Source organism: Chiloscyllium plagiosum, chromosome 12, assembly GCF_004010195.1.
Source record: "Chiloscyllium plagiosum isolate BGI_BamShark_2017 chromosome 12, ASM401019v2, whole genome shotgun sequence".
NCBI lineage: Eukaryota > Metazoa > Chordata > Chondrichthyes > Orectolobiformes > Hemiscylliidae > Chiloscyllium > Chiloscyllium plagiosum.
The window spans coordinates 71,081,409-71,104,241 of NC_057721.1; the positions used below are offsets into that span (position 1 = coordinate 71,081,409).

Consider the following 22,833-nt stretch of genomic DNA (forward strand, 5'->3'; position numbering starts at 1 on the left):
TGCACATCCACCAATGTCATTTATTGTATCCGTTGCTCCCGATGCGGTCTCCTCTACATTGGGGAGACTGGGCGCCTCTTAGCAGAGCGCTTTAGGGAACATCTCCGAGACACCCGCACCAATCAACCAAATCGCCCCGTGGCTCAACATTTCAACTCCCCCTCCCACTCTGCCGAGAATATGGAGGTGCTGGGCCTCCTTCACCGCCGCTCCCTCACCACCAGATGCCTGGAGGAAGAACGCCTCATCTTCTGCCTCGGAACACTTCAACCCCAGGGCATCAATGTGGATTTTAACAGTTTCCTCATTTCCCCTTCCCCCACCTCATCCTAGCTTCTAACCTCCAGCAACTCGATCCCTGACCTGTCCGGACTTGTCCGACCTGCCCAGCTCCTTTTCCACCTATCCACTCCCCCCTCTCCTCCCTGACCTATCACCTTCATCTCCTTCCCCACTGACCTATTGTACTCTATGCCACTCTCTCCCCACCCCCACTCTCCTCTAGCTTATCTCTCCACGCTTCAGGCTCTCTGCCTTTATTCCTGATGAAGGGCTTTTGCCCGAAACGTGGATTTTGCCTGTCCTTGGATGCTGCCTGAATTGCTGTGCTCTTCCAGCACCACTGATCCAGACTGTGAGGCAGCAGTGCTAACCACTGAGCCACCGTGCCGCCCAAAACTTTGGGTTTTGCGAACTTTTAATACTGTCTTTTTTGCTATCCGAAGGTGCTAAAGTGCTGAAAGCAAGGACAAGAATTAGAAACAGGACTTTTGTACCACAACTTCGAGACAGAACAAGTCAGATATACAAGGAATTTGTAAAGAATTTCATTCAAGATGTAAGTTTTTTTTCTCGTTAGCTCTTTTATGTTGAAATAATGATTAATTAACAAAAAACGATATACAGTGTGCATTTGATTTTGTGGAAGTGAAAGATTGGACAGTATAGTGGCTCAGTGGTTAGCACTGCTGCTGCTCCACAGTGCCAGAGACCCAGAGTTGATTGCAGCCTCAAGCAAGTGTCTGCATGGAGTTTGCGCATTCTCCCTGCGACTGCGTGGATTTCGTCTGGGTGCTCTAATTTCCTCCCATAGTGCAAAGGCGTGCAGATTCAGGGGATTGACCATGCTCAATAGTCCATAGTGTCCAAAGATATGCAGGCTCGGTGGATTAACCATGAGAAATGCAGGGTAATAGGGATATGGTAGAGGGTAGGTGTTGGTGGGATGTCTTTTGGAAGGTTGGTGGTTACTTTATGGGTTGAATGGTCTGCTTTCACACTTTAGGGATTCTATGATTGACAATTGTTCTTTCTTATTATGGAAACTGAGGACTGGGATTGTCAAATATCGCATAGATGGCGAAGGTGGGTCAAGCGGTAGTTTCTTCAAAAGCAATGGAAGGACAATTAATGGTGGGAGAGGGTGGAATAGCAGAATAAAGTCTAAATGCAGATTTTAATCATGGACTATGTTTCATTTGCTTCAGTTGCTTCGCAGAGTAACCCAGAGATTCTTATCCTTGTACAATCGCAATCTCCTGAGAATTGTCATACTTCGTCTTACACCAGGGAGTGTGGACGTGAACTTTGACATTGTACTGTCATTAGATGAAAATGTTACTTTGAATGAAACCAAAGAAGAATTTGCTAATTCCTTAAACAGGAGTACAGAGTTTGACATAGATATTACAAACACTAATATAGCAGGTAAGATATTTGACAATAAATCTTGCTAATATGTCAATTATAGTAAAGATTTTACCAGATGATATAACATAACATACCCTCCATTTCTTACCTTTTTTTCCATCCATTTTTATGATAACCGTATTATTAGCTTCTTTGACACCATATATTAATACCTTGCATTCTGGAATTTTCCCTCAAATTCTCCCAGCTCACCCCTTCTGCCTTGTTTAAACAGTTTAACCTCATTAATAAAACCCAATTCTGGTGATTGTCTTTCTTAACATCTGGCACTTTGGCTCTGTATCTATTTTATTTGATAACCTCTCTGTGAAGATCTCTCAGGATGGATGGAGAGCGAAAGGCTCTGTGTCGTAATGCACGTCACACTAGACATTAAACAAATGGACTCTGAGTGCAAGTAGAAATGAGTAAGTATAGGACTGCAGCTATTACACGGGTAGGGCTTCAGGATGATATGGATTAGTACATGATTACTGAAGAGTACAAAACATTTAGGAATGGCAAGAAGCTAAGAAAAGGTGGAAGGTTGACTATCTTCATTAGGTGTGGTATTAAGACAATAAAGAGGGATGGTCAAAGTTCAGGAAAGCAGGATACTCACCATATTGGCTAAAGGTGTTGCAAATGCTTCAGCCCTGTCTTTTGCACTGTCCTGCTGGTCTTCCCGAATATTGAAGAAGGGACTGTTTCCTCTAACTCATTGTTTAATTGGTCAATCACCATTCATGATTCGATGTGACCAGACTGCATGAGCTAGACAGAGTAACCTACTCTTGTCATTGTATCATCAGGAAACTATCAACAGCAGGGGAGAGAGAGAGAGAGAGGTGGGCAGAATGTCAAGTGCAGCAAAGTGAACAATCAGATAACATGCTTGCTCTTGCATTATGGTTATGGAAAAAAAACAGCGTTACCAGACATGGTCTTTATTTAATTGTATTAAGTCTTTTAAATTATCTTTATTGATTGTCTAACATGTATTTTCCCTTTTCATTGTAGAGAGGGACAGCTGCCAACCTGAGATCAATGATTGTTCTGGTAATGGGACTTGTATAAGACAAAACTCAACTTACACTTGTCAGTGCAATGCTGGATTTAATGATACAAGCCCCGATACACCAGGAAGGATCTGTGAAGGTAAGACATTGCCTGAATTTGACATGACTTGAAACCATTGGATTAAAGTAAATTTTGCTATTGGTGATTGTTTTGATCACTTTTTTTTGTCCCGTTATCCTTATGAGGGTGTTTGTGATCTCCACAAAAGAAAAACTTATGACAGTGTAAGAAGGCCAGTCTCCCATCACCAAGTCACCCTTTATTTACATGTGCACTGTACATAGGGCTGTGACCAGCCAGCTTAGAGCCAGTCCCTAGAATGAGAACACTCTCTGAATATCCTGTTTACATCTGTCAGCCAGGGTTCCCTGATTGACCCAGGTTAACAACCCCAGACAAGGATTTCATAATCAATGAGAACCATTTGGTTATGGTTCCAATCACGACACAGCGGGTGCCTAAAATAAAAACAGAAATCCTGGAATTCCTCTGTAGGACAGACAGCATCAGTGGAGGCAGAGACTGAATTAACATTTTGAAGTAAATTAAATTAAATTAAGTTAACAACTTGAATATGATTATTATCCAGAACATGACTTGAAATTGTTTGCATTAAAGAAATTTTTTCTCCTATTAATGGTTTTGATCTGTTTCTCGTTTCAGACATTGACGAGTGTCAGACGGGGAACAACACATGCTCTGCATTAGCCACCTGTACAAACACTCCAGGGAATTTCACGTGCAGCTGTTTAGCGGGAACGACGGACACCAATCCGGCAAATCCAGGAACACAGTGCATAGGTAAAGACCTGAACAGTTTAAACAAACAGTGGTGAGATAGTTATGAAATGAAATTAATTTCTAAATGAGTCTCAGTGACATTAATATTTGAATCCTTGGCATGTTTATCTGATACTAAAATAAAATAAATGCCGGTGTAATAATCAGGGGGAGTTACAGATGGAGTCATACCTACATCTTTCTTTATTCACTCATGGAATGTGGGCATTGCTGGCTGGGTCAGCATTTATTGGCTGGCCCTGGTTCTCCATGTGAAGGTGGTGGTGATCCTCATAAAAAAAACCCAGAAAATACTGCAGACAGAGGGTGCCTGAAATAAACTCAGAAATTGCTGGCAATACACTGCAGGCCAGACAGCATCAGTGGAGCCAGAATCTGAATTAACATTTTGAAGTTGAACATGATTGTTATTCAGAACGTGACTTGAAATCATTTGCATTAAAGTAATTTTTGCTCCGATTGATAGCTTTGATCTGTTTCTCGTTTCAGACATTGACGAGTGTCAGACGGGGAACAACACATGCTCTGCATTAGCCACCTGTACAAACACTCCAGGGAATTTCACATGTAGCTGTTTAGTGGGAACGATGGATACCAATCCGGCAAATCCAGGAACACAGTGTACAGGTACAGTTTTAACCAGGAGTGGTGAGATAGGAAAGAGCATGAAAATGATGCAGAATGAGTCATTGTGATATAAATATGCAAGTCCTAAACATTTTTAACATTGCAATCATCCTGATTGTTACTTTAAAACTCCTTTACCCATTTAAAATTAATTACTTGGTTAAATTCTTAGAGGAACATTTTGAGGAATTTTGTAAAATCATGAAATTTTCCAGGGCTTGTAAGAGGCCAATCAGCCTACAATTATGCTGCTCATTATTTGAAAGCTTTCTATAATTAGTCCCATTGGATTGCCCTTTCCCCAGACCCAGATCCTTCTTAAAAATTATATACCCTGTATGTGCTTTCCATTTGAGAAAAGGAAACAGCGGGTTGTCATTGTCCCTGGTGAGGCCAGCATTTATTGCTCCTCACTAATCGTCTCTTAGAAGGTAGTACACAGAGAGGGAGAGAGAGAGAGAGAGACAAACAGAGAGACGGACAGACAGGCTGAGTGACCAAGATAAAATAAACGATCATGAACACAGAAATTGTTGGAAATACTCATCAGGTCAAGCAGTATTGTGGAGGTGATGGCTTAGTGGTATTATCACTGGAGCAATAATGTGGGAAACTCAGCTAATGTTCTGAGGACCTGGGTTTAAATCCCACCCATTACAGTGGTAGAATTTAAATTCAATTAAAAAAAATCTAATGATGACCATGAAACCATTGTTGATTATCAGGAAAAACCCATCTGGTTCATGAAACCATTGTTGATTATCAGGAAAAACCCATCTGGTTCACTAATGTCCTTCAGGGAAGGAAATATACCACCTGGTCCGACCAATATGTGACTCCAGACCCACAACAACATGGCTACCTCTTCACAGCCCTCTGGGCAATTAAGGATTGGCAGGAAATATTGGCCTAGCCAGCGACACCTTCGTCCCATGAGTGAATAAAAAACCCTGCATATCTGATAAACAGGAAAACAGAGATTGCTGGAGAAGCATCTGCAGAGAAAGAAAAGAGTTTACATTTCAAATCTAGTGACTTTCTGTTGACAGGTGAATGACTGTTCGTGTCATTCAGTATTGGAACTTGTCTCAGACAAAGTGCAACTTGCACTTGTCAGTGCAATGCTGAGTTCTGAGGTAACAAAACCCAAGATATAAGGCAGGGTCTACAAAGATATGATATAAAAATCATTCTGGTTAAAGTTACTTTTGCCCAGCTGAATGTTTTGATCTGTTTCTTGTTTCAGATATTGACGAGTGTCAGACTGGGAACAACACATGCTCTGATTTAGCTGTCTGCAGGAACACTCCAGGGAATTTCACTTGTAGCTGCTTCCAGGGAATAATCGATAGCAATCCAGCAAACCCAGGAACACAGTGCAGAGGTAACGATCAGAACGACCTGAACCAGAATGGTGGGACAGCAGAAAGAGTTAAAATGGACAGAATTTCTGACAGAATCATGATAGAATGGGTGGGTAAATGTTTAGATTCCCGATTGAGGCCAATCGTACACTTGAGACATTTTGACTCCATTTTGGATGTTCAGGAAATTGCATCAGCTTTGGCCAGTCTCAGTTGTGTGGAACCTGCAGTGCAGGTGGTAGAAGTGAGTGATGGTGATCTATGGAGTATAGGGGGAATGCCTTGTTTAAATTAGGAGGACTCTAAAAGTGTGCAGGTTCAGCCCAATCCCATCTGTAGCCACAGCTTGAAATGTGGGCTGTGTGGAAGTCCTGACTGGTGAAATAGAAAATGCCAATTGACTGCAGGTGACTTCATTTTAATACCTGCCCAATGTTACACCGGAAAGCTCTTTAAAGTATTTTAGCTTTTCTCCTCAATCTTCTTTCCACTCTCAGGAAGTCAAGGCCATGTCCTGCATTGCCTGCCTTCTGAGCTTGAGACGTCACATTGTCTGATGATTGCCACCCTATGTATTCCAATTGGACAAATCCCCTCAGCTTGTTCTGGGCAGGCAATGGCTTAGTGGTATTATCATTGAACTGTTAACCCAGAGACCCAGGTAATGTGCTGGGTACCCAAGTTTGAATGCCGCAGCAGATGGTGGAATTTGAATTCAGTAAAAATCTGAAATAAGAGAGTCTAATGATGACCATCAATCCACTACTTGGTTTTAGAAAAACCCATTGGGTTTGTTAATGTCCTTTAGGTAAGGAAGCTGCAGTCTTTACCTGGTCTAGCCTATCTCTGATGCCAGGCCCACAGCAATGTGATTACCTCTTAACAGCTCTCTGGGCAATTAAGGATGGACAAAAAATGCAATCCTCGGACTCAGCACTGCCTTCTTGACCTGCAATCTTCTTCCCGACCTCTCCGCTCCCACCCCCTCTCCAGCCTATCACCCTCACCTTAATCTCCTTCCACCAACTCATTCCCAACGCCCCTCCCCCAAGTCCCTCCTCCCTACCTTTTATCTTAGCCTGCTTGGCACACCTTCCTCATTCCTGAAGAAGGACTTATGCCCGAAACGTCAATTCACCTGCTCCTTGGATGCTGCCTGACCTGCTGTGCTTTTCCAGCAACAAATTTTTCAGCTCTGATCTCCAGCATTTGCAGTCCTCACTTTCTCCTAGTTCATTTTAATACCTGCCCAGTGTGTCACAGGAAAGCTCTTTAAAGTATTTCAGCTTTCCTCCTTAATTTTCTTTCCCCTCTCATGAGTTGGCTATGTCCTGCATTGCCTGCCCTGTCTGAGCTTGAGATATCATTATGTCTGATGACCACCATCCTTATCATTGAACTGTTAACCTTGAGACCCAGGAAATGTTCTGGTACCCGGGTTCGAATCCTGCGTCGGCAGATGGTGGAATTTGAATTCAACAAAAATCTAAATTAAGAGTCTAATGATGACCATCAATTCATTATTGTTTTTGTCAGAAAGAAAACTCATCTCATTCACTAATGTCCTTTAGGTACTGAAACAGATGTTATTACCTAGTTTGGCCTACATGTGACACCTGACACACAGCAACGTGATTGCCTCTTAACTGCCCTCTGGGCAATTAAGGATGAGCAATAAATGCTCAGTGATCTCCCAATCCTGCGAGTGAGTAAAGCAAAGTCACTGGAGGGTTACAGTGCCAAGTGGAAGATACATCCATCAGCAGTTTACAAGTATAGAGTGTCCAGGCTTGTCTTGTCTTGTTGAAGTTATAGCAGAGAGACTCCCTTAAAAGAGTTGTCCTATTTAGTCCACTGAAGTTAGCTAATAGTTCCTCTTTTGTTATTTAGTTTGGACATCAAAGAAGTGCACTTTATAACACACTAAGACAAGATACTGCTGTACCTGGTAATCCATGATAAAAACTATAATCAAAACAGGAAGTGGTAGAGAAGATCTGCCTGAGCCTTTGATATTTCCAGACCTGCTGAGTTTCTCCAACGTTATCTGTTTTATCTGCAAATCTCCAAGTTCCATCTTAAGAATGATGTGAACTCACTAGAGGGAGTGCTGAAGAACGTTATGAGGATGATTCCATTGTGAAGATAGATTGGAGACAATGGGACTGTTTTGTTTGGGGAGAAGATTGCTAAGTTTGACTGAAGTTTTTAGGAGAGACCTGGGCAGAGTATACAGTGAAAAATCATTCTTTGTCACAAAAAAAGATCAAAAATGAGAGAGCAGAGACATAAGTTCCAAAAGTAGCAAATGTGATGTGAGAAGAAATGGTTTCACTAAAGTATAGTCAAGGTAGGTTCAATCAAGGCGTCCGAAAGGTTATGAGATGATTTTTCATTTAGAAATAATCTGTGAGGTTATATGGAAAGGGTGGGAGAATTGCACTAATGCTGGTGCTCATTTGGAGGACTAGTATAGATGTAATGGGCTTAATAGCCTCTTTCAGTATCATTACAGTTCTGTGACTCTGGAACAATGAATGACAGTCACAGGAGAAAGAACATCTCATTTAGAAGTGTTTATCTTCCAATGATGCCTGACTATTGAAGGAAATACTTCATTTAAATCGGCTAAAATATTATTTCCATCTCCATACAGATCCCAATATCTGTTTCCTCAACAGTGGAAATATTTGTGCTTTGTCGGACTGCATGGTGTCTAAAGTCAGCAACTGCAATAGTAAGTGGGTTTTATTTTCTCTGGCCTTTCATGATGATGCCATTCAGATGTTCTCTTAATCACATTTTAATTGTCTCTACAAATGTTTTCTTTTCTTTAAGTGGTTTACTTAGAATATTGCACAACCACTTCAGTGACAATATAAAACATTGGGAATATAACTCACTAACTGCCACACATTTACAGTACCATTACAGGCAAGTTGTTTTATATGTTTCCAATCAATCTTTTAAGTGATGCTATTGCACACTGCTGGATCAGGCAGGACTGGAACTTGGCTCTCTCTGTCTAGTGGTAGGAACACTACCACCGAGCCACATGAGTGTTGGTTGGCTGTTAGCAAGAAGAAAAGTGGGATTACCATTAATGAGTACTCTGAGACATGATTCTGGTGATTTGACTTCTTCAAGGGTTTCCAATTTAGCCATTTAACTCACATTACCAATACACCATCATTACCTCTTCATCTCTAAAGCATTTCACCATGGCATGGTGGCTCAATGGTTAGCGCTGCTGCTTCACAGCAACAGGGTCTCCGGTTCAATTCTAGCCTTGGGCGACTGTTTGTGTGGAGTTTGCACATTCTCCCTGTGTCTGCTGGGGTTTCCTCCAAGAGATGTGCAGGCCAGGTGAATTGGCCATGGTAAATTGCCCATAGTGTTAGGTGCATTAGTCAGAGGGAAATTGGTCTGGGTGGGTTACTCTTCGGAGGGTCAGTGTGGACTTGTTTGGCCGAAGGGCCTGTTTCCACACTGTAGGTAATCTAATCTTTAAAAAAATTACTTATCAGTTGTAGAACCTGCCTAGCACCCCAGAAAGTAACCTAAGTAAACATGGCAACTGGCGCATGCTGGTCTGACTCACTGAGAAGTCCTCAAAATGAAGGTCCAGTACATTAATATCATGTTTGACTGCTTTTTCCCTCTGGAATAAATATTCCCCAGTCTGTATGGATTAGCCCTTTCTTCCACTGAAATTTAAGCAAAGAGATGATAAGACACGCTTTAAATGAAGACCTGGCATGATTTTATGGCAGTGTTATCCCTTTGTGCACTGGAACCTTTTCTCTAGAATGGGAATAAGTTATTTGTACACAGAGTTACTCATACTTTGTGAATCTGGAAGGACATGTTTTGGTGTTTGAATGCAGTTCAATGTACTTTTCAGCAAAACAGCTAATGGATTTGTCACTGTTTGTTCAGACAAAATTGCATTCAGAATGCAGGTGATATTGCGATCGAGAGTATTCTCCAATGACCTGAAAAATCCTGCGAGTGAAGCCTACAGGAACCTGTCTGACAGTTTTATAAACACAGTGAGTTCAATTATTCTTGTGCTTGCTTTATCTCTCTTTTGTAAAACGTGATCTCCACTGTTAGGGTCAGTGAGTCTGCTTTCTCAGTTTTAAACACGCACTGGCATTCCGTGTGGATTGCATTTACTCTGACTGGTAGGATTTGGTTGGAAAAATAGATGAATGGACAGATAGAAGAATGGGACTCTGGATGGATGAATTGGTGGACATGGGTGTGACTGGATAAATGGGGGAAATGGTAGCTAAATGGATAAGAAGGTGGGTGAATAATGGCATGAATGGAAGGTTCTAGTGTGCCTTAATCATAAATAAATAACATTTGTACTTTGTTTTTAGGTTGTGCCAAGAACTCAGACCAATCTCGATGATCGTAGTTTTAACATCTTCATTGTTGGCTTCCAAAATGGAAGTGTAGTGGTAAATTTCCTGTCTGTGTTGAATGACACCTCAACAGTTAACAGAAGCAGCCTCCTCACTGCTGTTGGTGCTGCAGCTAAAGCACTGGATAGTAATAGTTCAGTCACCATAACGGGTAAGTATTGTGCTGAATATTCTTCGAATATCTATCTGTCTATCTTGACTTCACTTTGAAGCTGATGAGCCTTGACTTGCACATGACTTAATCCCAGGGACACACAGCCAGCTCTTCCATCTGGCTCATGGATCGAGCTCATGGCTCTTAACCTCTCAGTGGTAACTCACTTTGTACATTCCTGGAGACTGCCAGCCTCAGTGGATGGCACCCAGCTTTAGTCAGAGGCCATGAAGGGTTAGTAATTGTGGAGAATGAGTTAAGTGAAGGCAGTTGAGTAGAGATGCTGCTTGCAATGGTGAGGTTAGTAGCCCATGTGTGTTGGCGAGGTTTGTGTAAAGTAGCAGGGCTCTAGTGAGTGTGAGGTCGCAGAAAGAAGATGTGGTGCTGACCCTTATGAATGCAGAAGGACATTGCTAATAAAACTAATAGAATGTTGCCATTTACTGTGAGAGGAATTGAATGCAAGAGTAGGAGGGGCATGCTTCAATTATGCAAAGCACTGGTAAGACCATAACTGGATACTTTTCACAGATTGACTTTCACTGTCTAAAGAAGGATGTAAATGTGATGGAAGCAGTTCTCAGAAGGTTTACTGGACTAATAGCTGGAATGGAGGTGTTTTCTGATGAATGTTGGACTGTCTAGGCTCGTATCTGCTGCAGTTTAGAAAGTAAGAAGTGCCTCAATTGAAGATTGTGAAGTGGGCTGAAAGGGTAGGTGTAGAGAGAGTATTTTCTGTTATGAGAAAAGTCTTGAATTAAGGGCCAATACTTAAAAATAAGGAGTCACCCATTTATTACCGAGATACAGCAAAATTTCTTCTCACAAAATGTCATGAGTCTGTGTACCTCTTTTCCTGACAAGGCGATGGAAGCAGAATTCGCGAATGTTTTTAAGGCAGCGAAAGATAAGCTCTTGTTAAGCATGAGGGTGAAAGGTTGTCAGTGTTAGACAGGAATGTGGATTTGAGATTACAATCAGACTAGCTGTGATCTTATCAAGTGGCAGTGCAGACTCAATAGGGAATAAAGCTTGCTATCTATATTATAGGGAGCTCATGAGGAGGCCAAAGTGGACCATCTGATCATATCTAGCTAAAGATGATTGCAAATGCTTCAGCTCTGACTTTTGCACTGTCCTGCTAGTCTTCCCTACTATTGAAGAAGGGACTATTTCCTCTAACTCATTGTTTAATTGCTCAATCACTATTCATGATTCAAATTGGACAGATTGCCATGAGCTGGACTGAGGAACCTACTCTTGTATCATCAGGAAACTTTCAACAGTGAAGTAAAGAGAGACAGGCAGAATGTAAAGTGCAGGAAGTCGAACAGTCACATAACATATTTTCTCTTGCATTATGGTTATGGAAAAACGGTGTTATCAGACATGGTCTTTATTTAATTGTATTAACTCTCCTAAATCATTTTATTTGATTTTCTAACATGGATCTTCCCTCTCCAATGCAGAGAGGGACAGATGCCAGTCAGGGCTGAACGACTGTTCAGGTAATGGAACTTGTATACAACAGAACACAACTTTTACTTGTCAGTGCAATGTTGGGTTCAATGACGCAAGACCGAATACACCAGGAAGGATCTGTGAAGGTAGGACATTGCCTGACTTTAACATGACTTGAAACCAATGGATTAAAGTAAATTTTGCTCTTGCTGATTGTTTTGATTTTTTTTTGTTTCAGATATTGACGAGTGTCAGACGGGGAGCAACAAATGCTCTGCATTAGCCACCTGCACAAACACTCCAGGGAATTTCATGTGTAACTGTTTAACGGGAACAATGGATACCAATCCAGCAAACCCAGGAACACAGTGCACAGGTAAAGATCTGAATGGTTTAAACAAGCAGTGGTGAGATTGTTATGAAATGAAATTAATTTCTAAATGAGTCTCGGTGACATTAATATATGAATCCTTGGTATGTTTATCTGATACTAAAATAAAAATGGTCAATGTAATAATCAGGGGGAGGTACTAATGGAGTCATACCTACATCTTTCTTTATTCACTCACGGAATGTGGGCATTGCTGGCTGGGCCAGCATTTATTGGCTGGCCCTGGTTCTCCATGTGAAGGTGGTGGTGACCACATTAAAGAAACAGAAAATACTGCAGACAGAGGGTGCCTGAAATAAACTCAGAAATTGCTGGAAATACTGTGCAGGTCAGGCAGCATCAGTGGAGCCAGAGACTGAATTAACATTTTGAAGTTGAACATGATTGTTATTCAGAACATGACTTGAAATCATTTGCATTTAAGTAATTTTTGCTCCGATTGATAGCTTTGGTCTGTTTCTCGTTTCAGACATTGACGAGTGTCAGACGGGGAACAACACATGCTCTGCATTAGCCACCTGTACAAACACTCCAGGGAATTTCATGTGTAGCTGTTTAGTGGGAACGATGGATACCAATCCGGCAAATCCAGGAACACAGTGTACAGGTACAGTTTTAACCAGGAGTGGTGAGATAGGAAAGAACATGAAAATGATACAGAATGAGTCATAGTGATATAAATATAAGTCCTTAACATTTTTAACATTGCAATCAACCTGATTATTATTTTAAATCACCTTTACCCATTTAAAATAAATTGATTAATGACTTGTTGTAAAATGAGCAATATTGTAAAATCATGAAAGGCGAGTAACAGGCCATTCAGGCTATAATACTGCCGCTGATTGTTCGATTAGTCCCATTGAACCACCCTTTACCCAGACACTTTTTAAACATTTCTGTGTGTTTCCCAATTTAAAAAAAGCCTATAAAATGTGAATGTCTCTGGTGAGGCCAGCATTCATTGTCCGTCGCTAATTGTCTCTTCAAAGGTTGTAGAGGGAGAGAGAGAGAGACTGCTGCCTTCTAGAGGCAAAAATAAAAATAAACCATCATGAACACAGAAATTGTTGGAAATACTCATCAGATATCAGGGAGTTGATGGCCTAGTGGTATTGTCACTACTACATAATGCATGAATCTCTATTGTGTTCTGGGGACCTGGTTTTAAATCCCACCCATTACAGATGGAAGAATTTGAATTCAATTTTTTTAAAAATTAAGAGCCTAATGATGACCACGAAACTATTGTTGAATATTAGGAAAAACCCATCTGGTTCACTAATGTCCTTCAGGGAAGGAAATCTACCACCTGGTCCGACCAATATGTGACTCCAGACCCACAACAACATGGCTACCTCTTCACAGCCCTCTGGGCAATTAAGGATTGGCAGGAAATATTGGCCTAGCCAGCGACACCTTCGTCCCATGAGTGAATAAAAAACCCTGCATATCTGATAAACAGGAAAACAGAGATTGCTGGAGAAGCATCAGCAGAGAAAGAAAAGAGTTTACATTTCAAATCTAGTGACTTTCTGTTGACAGGTGAATGACTGTGTCTGAGACAAGTTCCAATACTGAATGACACGAAAAGTGCAACTTGCACTTGTCAGTGCAATGCTGAGTTCTGAGGTAACAAAACCCAAGATATAAGGCAGGGTCTACAAAGATATGATATAAAAATCATTCTGGTTAAAGTTACTTTTGCCCAGCTGAATGTTTTGATCTGTTTCTTGTTTCAGATATTGACGAGTGTCAGACTGGGAACAACACATGCTCTGATTTAGCTGTCTGCAGGAACACTCCAGGGAATTTCACTTGTAGCTGCTTCCAGGGAATAATCGATAGCAATCCAGCAAACCCAGGAACACAGTGCAGAGGTAACGATCAGAACGATCTGAACCAGAATGGTGGGACAGCAGAAAGAGTTAAAATGGACAGAATTTCTGACAGAATCATGATAGAATGGGTGGGTAAATGTTTAGATTCCCGATTGAGGCCAATCGTACACTTGAGACATTTTGACTCCATTTTGGACGTTCAGGAAATTGCATCAGCTTTGGCCAGTCTCAGTTGTGTGGAACCTGCAGTGCAGGTGGTAGAAGTGAGTGATGGTGATCTATGGAGTATAGGGGGAATGCCTTGTTTAAATTAGGAGGACTCTAAAAGTGTGCAGGTTCAGCCCAATCCCATCTGTAGCCACAGCTTGAAATGTGGGCTGTGTGGAAGTCCTGACTGGTGAAATAGAAAATGCCAATTGACTGCAGGTGACTTCATTTTAATACCTGCCCAATGTTACACCGGAAAGCTCTTTAAAGTATTTTAGCTTTTCTCCTCAATCTTCTTTCCACTCTCAGGAAGTCAAGGCCATGTCCTGCATTGCCTGCCTTCTGAGCTTGAGACGTCACATTGTCTGATGATTGCCACCCTATGTATTCCAATTGGACAAATCCCCTCAGCTTGTTCTGGGCAGGCAATGGCTTAGTGGTATTATCATTGAACTGTTAACCCAGAGACCCAGGTAATGTGCTGGGTACCCAAGTTTGAATGCCGCAGCAGATGGTGGAATTTGAATTCAGTAAAAATCTGAAATAAGAGAGTCTAATGATGACCATCAATCCACTACTTGGTTTTAGAAAAACCCATTGGGTTTGTTAATGTCCTTTAGGTAAGGAAGCTGCAGTCTTTACCTGGTCTAGCCTATCTCTGATGCCAGGCCCACAGCAATGTGATTACCTCTTAACAGCTCTCTGGGCAATTAAGGATGGACAAAAAATGCTGGCCTAGCCAGTGATGCCTTCATCCCATGAATGATTAAAGAAAAAATGATAGTGCATAGAGTGCCGAGTGGATGTTATGTCTGTCAACAGTTCGTGAGTACAGAGTGGTCAAGCAAATATTATTGAAATTATATCCAAGGAACTCACTCTGTAGTCCTACGTAGGATTATGTTATTTGATGTAGTCCACTGAGGTTAGCTAATAGTTCCTCTTTTGCTGTTTAGTTTGATGTCAAAATGTGCACTTTATAACACACTAAGACTAGATACTGCTGTACATGATAATCCATGATAAAAACTGCAATAAAAGCAGGCAGTGGTAGAGAGACTCCGCAGATCTAAGCTTTGATGCCTCCAAACTTGCTGAGGTTCTCCAACATTATCTGTTTTTCTTCAAATCTCCAAGTTCCAACTAGGAAGGATGTGAGCACAGTAGAGGGAGTGCTAAAGAACGTTATGAGGATGATTCCAGGGATGAGAAATGTCCAATGTGAAAATAGATTGGAGACATCGGGACTGTTCTGTTTGGGGAGAAGATGGCGAAGAGGAAATTTGACTGAAGTTTTCAAAGTCAGGAGAGATCTGGGCAGAGTATGCAGTGAGAAATTGCTCTTTCTCACAAAAAGACCACAAATGAGAGAGCAAAGTTAGAAAGTAATTTGCAAAAGTAGCAAATGTGATGTGGGAAGTTTCAGACAAGTATATTCAAGGTAGGTTCAATCAAAGAATCCAAGAGAGTACAAGATGATTATTTATTTAGAAATAACGTGCAGGGCTATGTGGAAAGGGTGGGAGAATTTCACTGAGTCCTGATGCTCATTTGGAATGGAAAAGGATAGACCAGATCTAAAAGTTGAAGTTTGAAATTGGAGGAAGGTTAATTTTGATGGTATTAGGCAAGAACTTTCAAAAGCTGACCGGTGGCAGATGTTCGCAGGTAAGGGGATGGCTGGAAAATGGGAAGCCTTCAGGAGCGAGATAACGAGAGTCCAGAGACAGTATATTCCTGTTAGGGTGAAAGGAAAGGTATAGGGAATGCTGGAAGATGAGAGAAATTGAGGGTTTGGTTAAGAAAAAGAAGGAAGAATATGTCAGGTATAGACAGGAGAGATCGAGTGAATCCTTAGAGCATAAAGGCAGTAGGAGTATACTTAAGAGGGAAATCAGGAGGGCAAAGAGAGGACATGAGATAGCTTTTGCAAATAGGGTTAAGGAGAATCCAAAGGGTTTTTACAAATACATTAAGGACAAAAGGGTAACCAAGGAACGAATAGGGCAAGGCAGCCTTTGTGTGGAGCTGTAGGAAATGGAGGAGATACTAAACAAATATTTTGCATCAGTGTTTACTGTGGAGAAGGACATGAAGGATATAGAATGTGGGGAAACAGATGGTGACATCTTGAAAAATGTCCATATTACAGAGGAGGAAGTGCTGGATGTCTTGAAATGCATAAAGGTGGATAAATCCCCAGGACCTGATCAGGTGTACCCTAGAACTCTGTAGGAAGCTAGGGAAGTGATTGCTGGGCCCCAGCAGAGATATTTGTATCATTGATAGTCACAGGTGAGATGCCAGAAGACTGGAGGTTGGCTAACGTGGTACCATTATTTAAGAAAGGCGATAAGGACAAGCCAGGGAACTATAGACTATTGAGACTGACCTCAGTGGTGGGCATATTGTTGGAGGGAATCCAGAGGGACAGGATATACATGTATTTGTAAAGGCAAGGACTGATTAGGGATAGCCAACATGGCTTTTTTCAGATTAGATTAGATTACATTACAGTGTGGAAACAGGCCCTTCGGCCCAACAAGTCCACACCAACCCGCCGAAGCGCAACCCACCCATACCCCTACATTTACCCCTTACCTAACACTACGGGCAATTTAGCACGGCCAATTCACCTTACCTGCACATCTTTGGATTGTGGGAGGAAACCGGAGCACCCGGAGGAAACCCACGCAGACACGGAGAACGTGCAAACTCCACACAGACAGTCGCCCGAGGCGGGAATTGAACCTGGGTCTCTGACGCTGTGAGGCAGCAGTGCTAACCACTGTGCCACCATGCCGCCCACGCTTTGTGCGTGGGAAATCATGTTTCACGAACTTTATTGAGTTTTTTGAACAAGTAACAAAGGATTGATGAGGACAGAGTGATGGATGTCATCTATATGGTCTTCCGTAAGCCATTCGACAAAGTTAGAGTGGTGCTGGAAAAGCACAGCAGGTCAGGCAATATCCGAGGAGCAGGAAAATCAACGTTTCGGGCAAACGCCCTTCATCAGGAATGAGGCTGAGAGTCTCGGAGGTGGAGAGGTAAATGGGAAGGGGTGGGGTTGGGGGGAAGGTAGCTGAGAGTGCAATAGGTGGATGGAGGTGGGGGTGAAGGTGATAGGTCGGAGAGGAGGATGGAACGGATAGGTGGGAAGGAAGATTGACAGGTGGGACAGGTCCTGAGTACTGTGCTGAGCTGGAAGATTGGAACTGGGGTAAGAGGAAATAAAGAAACTGGTGAAGGCCACATTGATGTCATGGGGTTGAAAGGTCCCAAGGTGGAAGATGAGGTGTTCTTCCTCCAGGCGCCAGGTGGTGAGGGAATGGCAATGGAGGAGGCCCAGCACCTGCATGTCCTCGGCAGAGTGAGAGGGGGAGTTAAAATGTTTAGCCAAGGGCCAGTGGGGTTGATTGGTGTGGGTGTCCTGGAGATGTTCCCTGAAGCGCTCTGTGAGAAAGCATCCTGTCTCCCCAATGCAGAGGAGACGGCATCGGGAACAATGGATACAATAGATGACGTGTGGAAGTGCAGGTGAAACTCTGATGGATGTGGAAGGCTCCTTTGGGGCCTTGGATGGAGGTGAGGGGGGAGGTGTGGGCACAGGTTTTGCAATTCTTGCCGTGGCAGGGGAAGGTGCCAGGAGGGGAGGGTGGGTTGTTGGGGGGCGTGGACCTGACCAGGTAGTTGTGGAAGGAACAGTCTTTGTGGTAAGTAGATAGGGGTGGAGAGGGAAATATATCCCTGGTGGTGGGATCTGTTTGTAGGTGGTGGAAATGTCAGCGGATGATGCAATTAATACAAAGGTTGATGGGGTAGAAGGTGAGGACCAGGGGATTCTGTCCTTGTTGCGGTTGGAGGGGTGGGGTTCGAGGGTGGAGGTAGGGGACATGGATGAGATGCGTTGGTGGGCATTTCCAACCACGAAAGAGGGGAAATTTCAGTCTTTAAAGAAGGAGGCCATATGGTGTGTTCTGTGGTGGAATTGGTCTTCCTGGGAGCAGATACAGCGGAGGTGGAGGAATTGGGAATATGGGACAGCATTCTTGCAAGAAGTAGGGTGGGAGGAGGTGTAATCTAGGTAGCTGTGGGAGTTGGTGGGTTTGTAGAAAATGTTAACGTTGAGTCGGTCATTTTTGATGGAGATGGAGAGGTCCAGGAAGGGGAGGGGGGGTGTCAGAGATGTTTCAGTGAATTTAAGGTCGGGGTGGAATGTGCTGGTGAAGTTGATGAACTGCTCAACCTCCTCATGGGAGCATGAGGTGACATCGATGCGATCATTAATGTAGCAGAGGAAAAGGTCAGGAGTGGTGCTGGTGTAACTCCAGAATATGCACTGTTCTACGTTGCCAATAAAGAGTAGGCATGACTGGGGCCCATATGGGTGCCCACAGCTACCCATTTCATCTGGAGGACTTGGGAGGATTCAAAGGAGAAATTGTTGAGGGTGAAGACCAGTTCAGCCAAATAAATAAGTGTCAGCAAAAGGGTATACTGTTGGAGACGTCGGGAGAGGAAGAAACAGAGGGCTTGGAGGCCCTGGTTTTGGCGGATGGAAGTGTAGAGGGGGTTGGATATCCATGGTGAAGATGAGGCATTGAGGGTTGGGGAAATGGAAGTCTTGGAGGAGGTGGAGGGCATGGGTGATGTCCTGAGCATATGCGGAGAGTCCCTGGACCAGGGGGGATAGGACAGTGTTGAGGTAGGTGGAGATGAATTCAATAGGGCAGGAGTAGGTTGAGACAATGTTCCCCATGGGAGACTGGTTAGCAAGGCTCGATCTCATGGAATACTGGGAGAACTTGCCATTTGGATACAGAACTGGTTCAAAGGTAGAAGACAGAAGGTGTTTTTTTTTAGATTAGATTAGATTACATTACAGTGTGGAAACAGGCCCTTCGGCCCAACAAGTCCACACCGCCCCGCCGAAGCGCAACCCACCCATACCCCTACATTTACCCCTTAGCTAACACTACGGGCAATTTAGCATGGCCAATTCACCTGACCTGCACATCTTTGGACTGTGGGAGGAAACCGGAGTACCCGGATGAGACCCACACCGACACGGGGAGAATGTGCAAACTCCACACAGTCAGTCACCTGAGGCGGGAATTGAACCCGGGTCTCTGGCGCTGTGAGGCAGCAGTGCTAAGCACAGTGCCACCGTGCCGCCCACGCAGGTTGTGGAGGGTTTTCAGACTGGAGGCCTGTGACCAGTGGTGTGCCACAGGATCAATGCTGGGTCCACTACTTCTCGTCATTTATATAAATGATTTGGATGTGAGCATAAGAGGTATTGTTAGTAAATTTGCAGATGACACCAAAATTCGAGGTGTAGTGGACAGCGAAGAAGGTTACCTTGGATTACAGCAGGATCTTGATCAGATGGGCCAATGGACTGAGGAGTGGCAGATGGAGTTTAATTTAGATAAATGTGAGATGCTACATTTTGGGAAAGCAAATCTTAGCAGGACTTATACACTTAATGGTAAGGTCCTAGGGAGTGTTGCTAAACAAAGAGATCTTAGAGTGCAGATTCATAGTTCCTTGAAAGTGAAGTTGCAGGTAGATAGGATAGTGAAGAACGTGTTTGGTATGCTTTCATTTATTGATCAGAGCATTGAGTATATGAGTTGGGAGGTCATGTTGCGGCTGTACAGGACATTGGTTAGGCCACTTTTGGAATATTGCATGCAATTCTGGTCTCCTTCCTATTGGAAGGATGTTGTGAAACTTGAAAGGGTTCAGAAAAGATTTACAAGGATGTTGCTAGGGTTGGAGGATTTGAGGTGTAGGGGGAGGTTGAATAGGTTGGGGCTGTTTTCCCTCGAGTGTCGAAGGTTGAGGGGTGACCTCATAGAGGTTTATAAAATTGAGTGGCATGCATAGGGAAAATAGACAAAGCCTTTTCCCTGGGGTCAGGGAGTCCAGAACTGGAGGGCATAGGTTTAGGATGAGAGCAAAAAGATATAAAAAGGACCTGAGGGTAGTACGTGTATGGAATGAGCTGCCAGAGGAAGTGGTGGAGGCTGATACAATTGCAACATTTAGAAGGGATCTGGATGGGCATATGAATTGGAAGGATTTAGAGGGATATGGGCTAAGTGCTGGCAAATCGGACGAGATTAGGTTAGGATATCTGGTCGGCATGGACTAGTTGGACCGAAGGGTCTGTTTCCGTGCTGTACATCTCAATAACTCTTTGACTCTAGGGAGGGCTAGTGTAGGTGTGATGGGCTCAATAGCCTCCTTCTGCACCATTACAGTTCTGTGGCTCTGAGACAATAAATGACTGCCACAGGAAAAAGAACATCTCATTTACAAGTGCTAATCTTCCTATAGCCACTGACTGATGAAGAAAATTCTATGTCTGTATTGCCTAAAATATTATTTCCATCTGTGTACAGATCCCAATATCTGTTTCCTCAACAGAGGAAGTATTTGTACTTTGTCGGACTGCATGGTGTCTACAGTCAATAACTGCAATAGTAAGTGGGTTTTATTTTCTCTGGCGTTTCATGGTGATGCCGTCCAGATGTGCTCCCACTCACATTTTAATTGTCTCCACAAATGTTTTTCTTTGTGTTATGTTCTAATTAAACCACTGAAATAATCACTACAGAAACATTATAATGGGAATGTAACTCACTGACTTCTACAAGCTTCCAGTTGCATTACAGGCTGGTTGTTATAGTCTTAATAATCATAGGGTGGCTCTCTCACTATAGAGAGACAACTGGAGATTGTACTAGTCCTATCATTTAACCTGGGGGCCACCACACCTCAGGTGAGGAGGGAATCCTTCATGGTAACTGAACTGGTGCAGGAATCAAACTCTTTGTTTTTCCGTCTGGATCAGAATATTCCTCAGGCTGTATTGATTAGCCCTTTCTTCCACTTAAATATAAGAGACTATAAGATACTTTTTAAATGAAGACCTGCATGATTTTACTGCAGTGTCAACTCTGTGTGCACTGGAATTGTTTTCTCTCGAATCAGAAGAAGTTATTCATATTCATAGCTTGTAAATCTGTAGAGATATGTTCTGGTATTTAATGTACCTTGTGGCAAAACAGCTAATGGATTTGTCACTGTTTGTTCAGACAAAATTGCGTTCAGAATGCAGGTGATATTGCGATCGAGAGTATTCTCCAATGACCTGAAAAATCCTGCGAGTGAAGCCTACAGGAACCTGTCTGACAGTTTTATAAACACAGTGAGTTCAATTATTCTTGTGCTTGCTTTATCTCTCTTTTGTAAAAAGTGATCTCCACTGTTAGAGCCAGTGAGTCTGCTTTCTCAGTTTTAAACATGCACTGGCGTTCCATATAGATTACATTTACTCTCGCTCTTAGGGCGTAGTTGGAAAAATAGATGAATGGACAGATAGAAGAATGAGGCTCCGGTGGATGAATGTATGAGTTGGTGGATATGAGTGTGACTGGGTAAATGGGGGAATTAGCTGAATAGATAAGAACATGGGTGAACAATGGCATGAATGGAAGTTTCTAGTGCATTAGTCATAAATGAATAACATTTGTACTTTGTTTTTAGGTTGTGCCAAGAACTCAGACCAATCTCGATGATCGTAGTTTTAACATCTTCATCATTGGCTTCCAAAGTGGAAGTGTAGTGGTAAATTTTCTGGCTGTGGTGAATGACACCTCAACGGTTAATAGAAGCAGCCTGCTCACTGCTGTTGGTGCTGCAGCTAAAGCACTGGATAGTAATAGTTCAGTCACCATAACGGGTAAGTATTGTGCTGAATATTCTGCAATGAGTGCGAGTTTTGCCTTTCCTGTCACATGATTGTTGAGGGAGGATGCTTGGTGAGGAGTGGAAGATACTATGGCTGCAAGCCATAATGCGACACCCACTATTAAACTCCCTGAAAATAACCACTAGAAGCATAGGGACAGGAGCAGGCTATTCAGCCCCTTGAGCCAGTTCTACCATTCAATGCAGTTATGGCTGATCTGTGGCCTAACTCCACACACCTGTTCTTGGTCCATAACCCTTTGCTTAACAAAATATTGCATTTCTCAGATTTAAAATTAACAACTGATTTAGCATCAACTGTAATTTGTGGAAGACAGTTCCAAGCCTCTCCCACACTCTTGTGTTTATAAGTAATTCCTAACATCTGTCCTGAACGGTCTGGCCCTAATCCTCAGAATATACCCCCCCCCCCGACTTCTGGAATTAACAGGCTTATCTTCATCTAACCTGCATTTTCCTGTCAATATCGTGAAGACATTGACCAGATCACCTCTTAATTTTCCAAATTCTAGAGAAAATAGGCAAAATTTTGTATAATCTCTCCTCATAATATAACCACTGAAATCAAGGTATCATTCTTGTAAACCTACAGTAAACACCTTCCAAGACCAATATACCTTTCATAACGTGTGTTGCCTGATCTGCTCAGAGTACATTAACTGGGCACTAACCAGGATTTTGTACAACTGCTGTGTAGCTTCTGCATCCTTATACACCTATAGATAGAAAGGCCGACCATCCATTAAGAACTATAGACCAGTGAGCCTGACTTCGGTGGTGGGCAAGTTGTTGGAGGGAATCCTGAGGGACAGGATGTACATGTATTTATAGAGTCATAGAGTCATAGAAATGTACAGCATGGAAACAGACTCTTCGGTCCAATCTGTCCTTGCCGACCAGATATCCCAACCCAATCTAGTCCCACCTGCCAGTACCCGGCCCATATTCCTCCAAACCCTTCCTATTCATATATCCATCCAAATGCCTCTTAAATGTTGCA

At 42.8% G+C, this 22,833-nt stretch overlaps 1 protein-coding gene across 1 annotated transcript in view; it reads left to right on the forward strand.

The window, feature by feature from the left end:
• The window catches only part of LOC122554847 (transmembrane cell adhesion receptor mua-3-like), a 52,302-nt gene that overhangs the window by 27,300 nt on the left and 2,169 nt on the right, over nucleotides 1–22,833 (forward strand). The window contains exons 4-19 of the mRNA XM_043700193.1: nucleotides 726–838; nucleotides 1,488–1,707; nucleotides 2,710–2,847; nucleotides 3,433–3,570; nucleotides 4,060–4,197; nucleotides 5,444–5,581; nucleotides 8,218–8,298; nucleotides 9,501–9,613; nucleotides 9,950–10,145; nucleotides 11,618–11,755; nucleotides 11,848–11,985; nucleotides 12,470–12,607; nucleotides 13,743–13,880; nucleotides 20,462–20,542; nucleotides 21,158–21,270; nucleotides 21,609–21,804. Coding sequence (XP_043556128.1) covers nucleotides 726–838; nucleotides 1,488–1,707; nucleotides 2,710–2,847; nucleotides 3,433–3,570; nucleotides 4,060–4,197; nucleotides 5,444–5,581; nucleotides 8,218–8,298; nucleotides 9,501–9,613; nucleotides 9,950–10,145; nucleotides 11,618–11,755; nucleotides 11,848–11,985; nucleotides 12,470–12,607; nucleotides 13,743–13,880; nucleotides 20,462–20,542; nucleotides 21,158–21,270; nucleotides 21,609–21,804 — 2,217 coding nt within the window. The remainder of the gene's footprint in view (nucleotides 1–725; nucleotides 839–1,487; nucleotides 1,708–2,709; nucleotides 2,848–3,432; nucleotides 3,571–4,059; nucleotides 4,198–5,443; nucleotides 5,582–8,217; nucleotides 8,299–9,500; nucleotides 9,614–9,949; nucleotides 10,146–11,617; nucleotides 11,756–11,847; nucleotides 11,986–12,469; nucleotides 12,608–13,742; nucleotides 13,881–20,461; nucleotides 20,543–21,157; nucleotides 21,271–21,608; nucleotides 21,805–22,833) is intronic.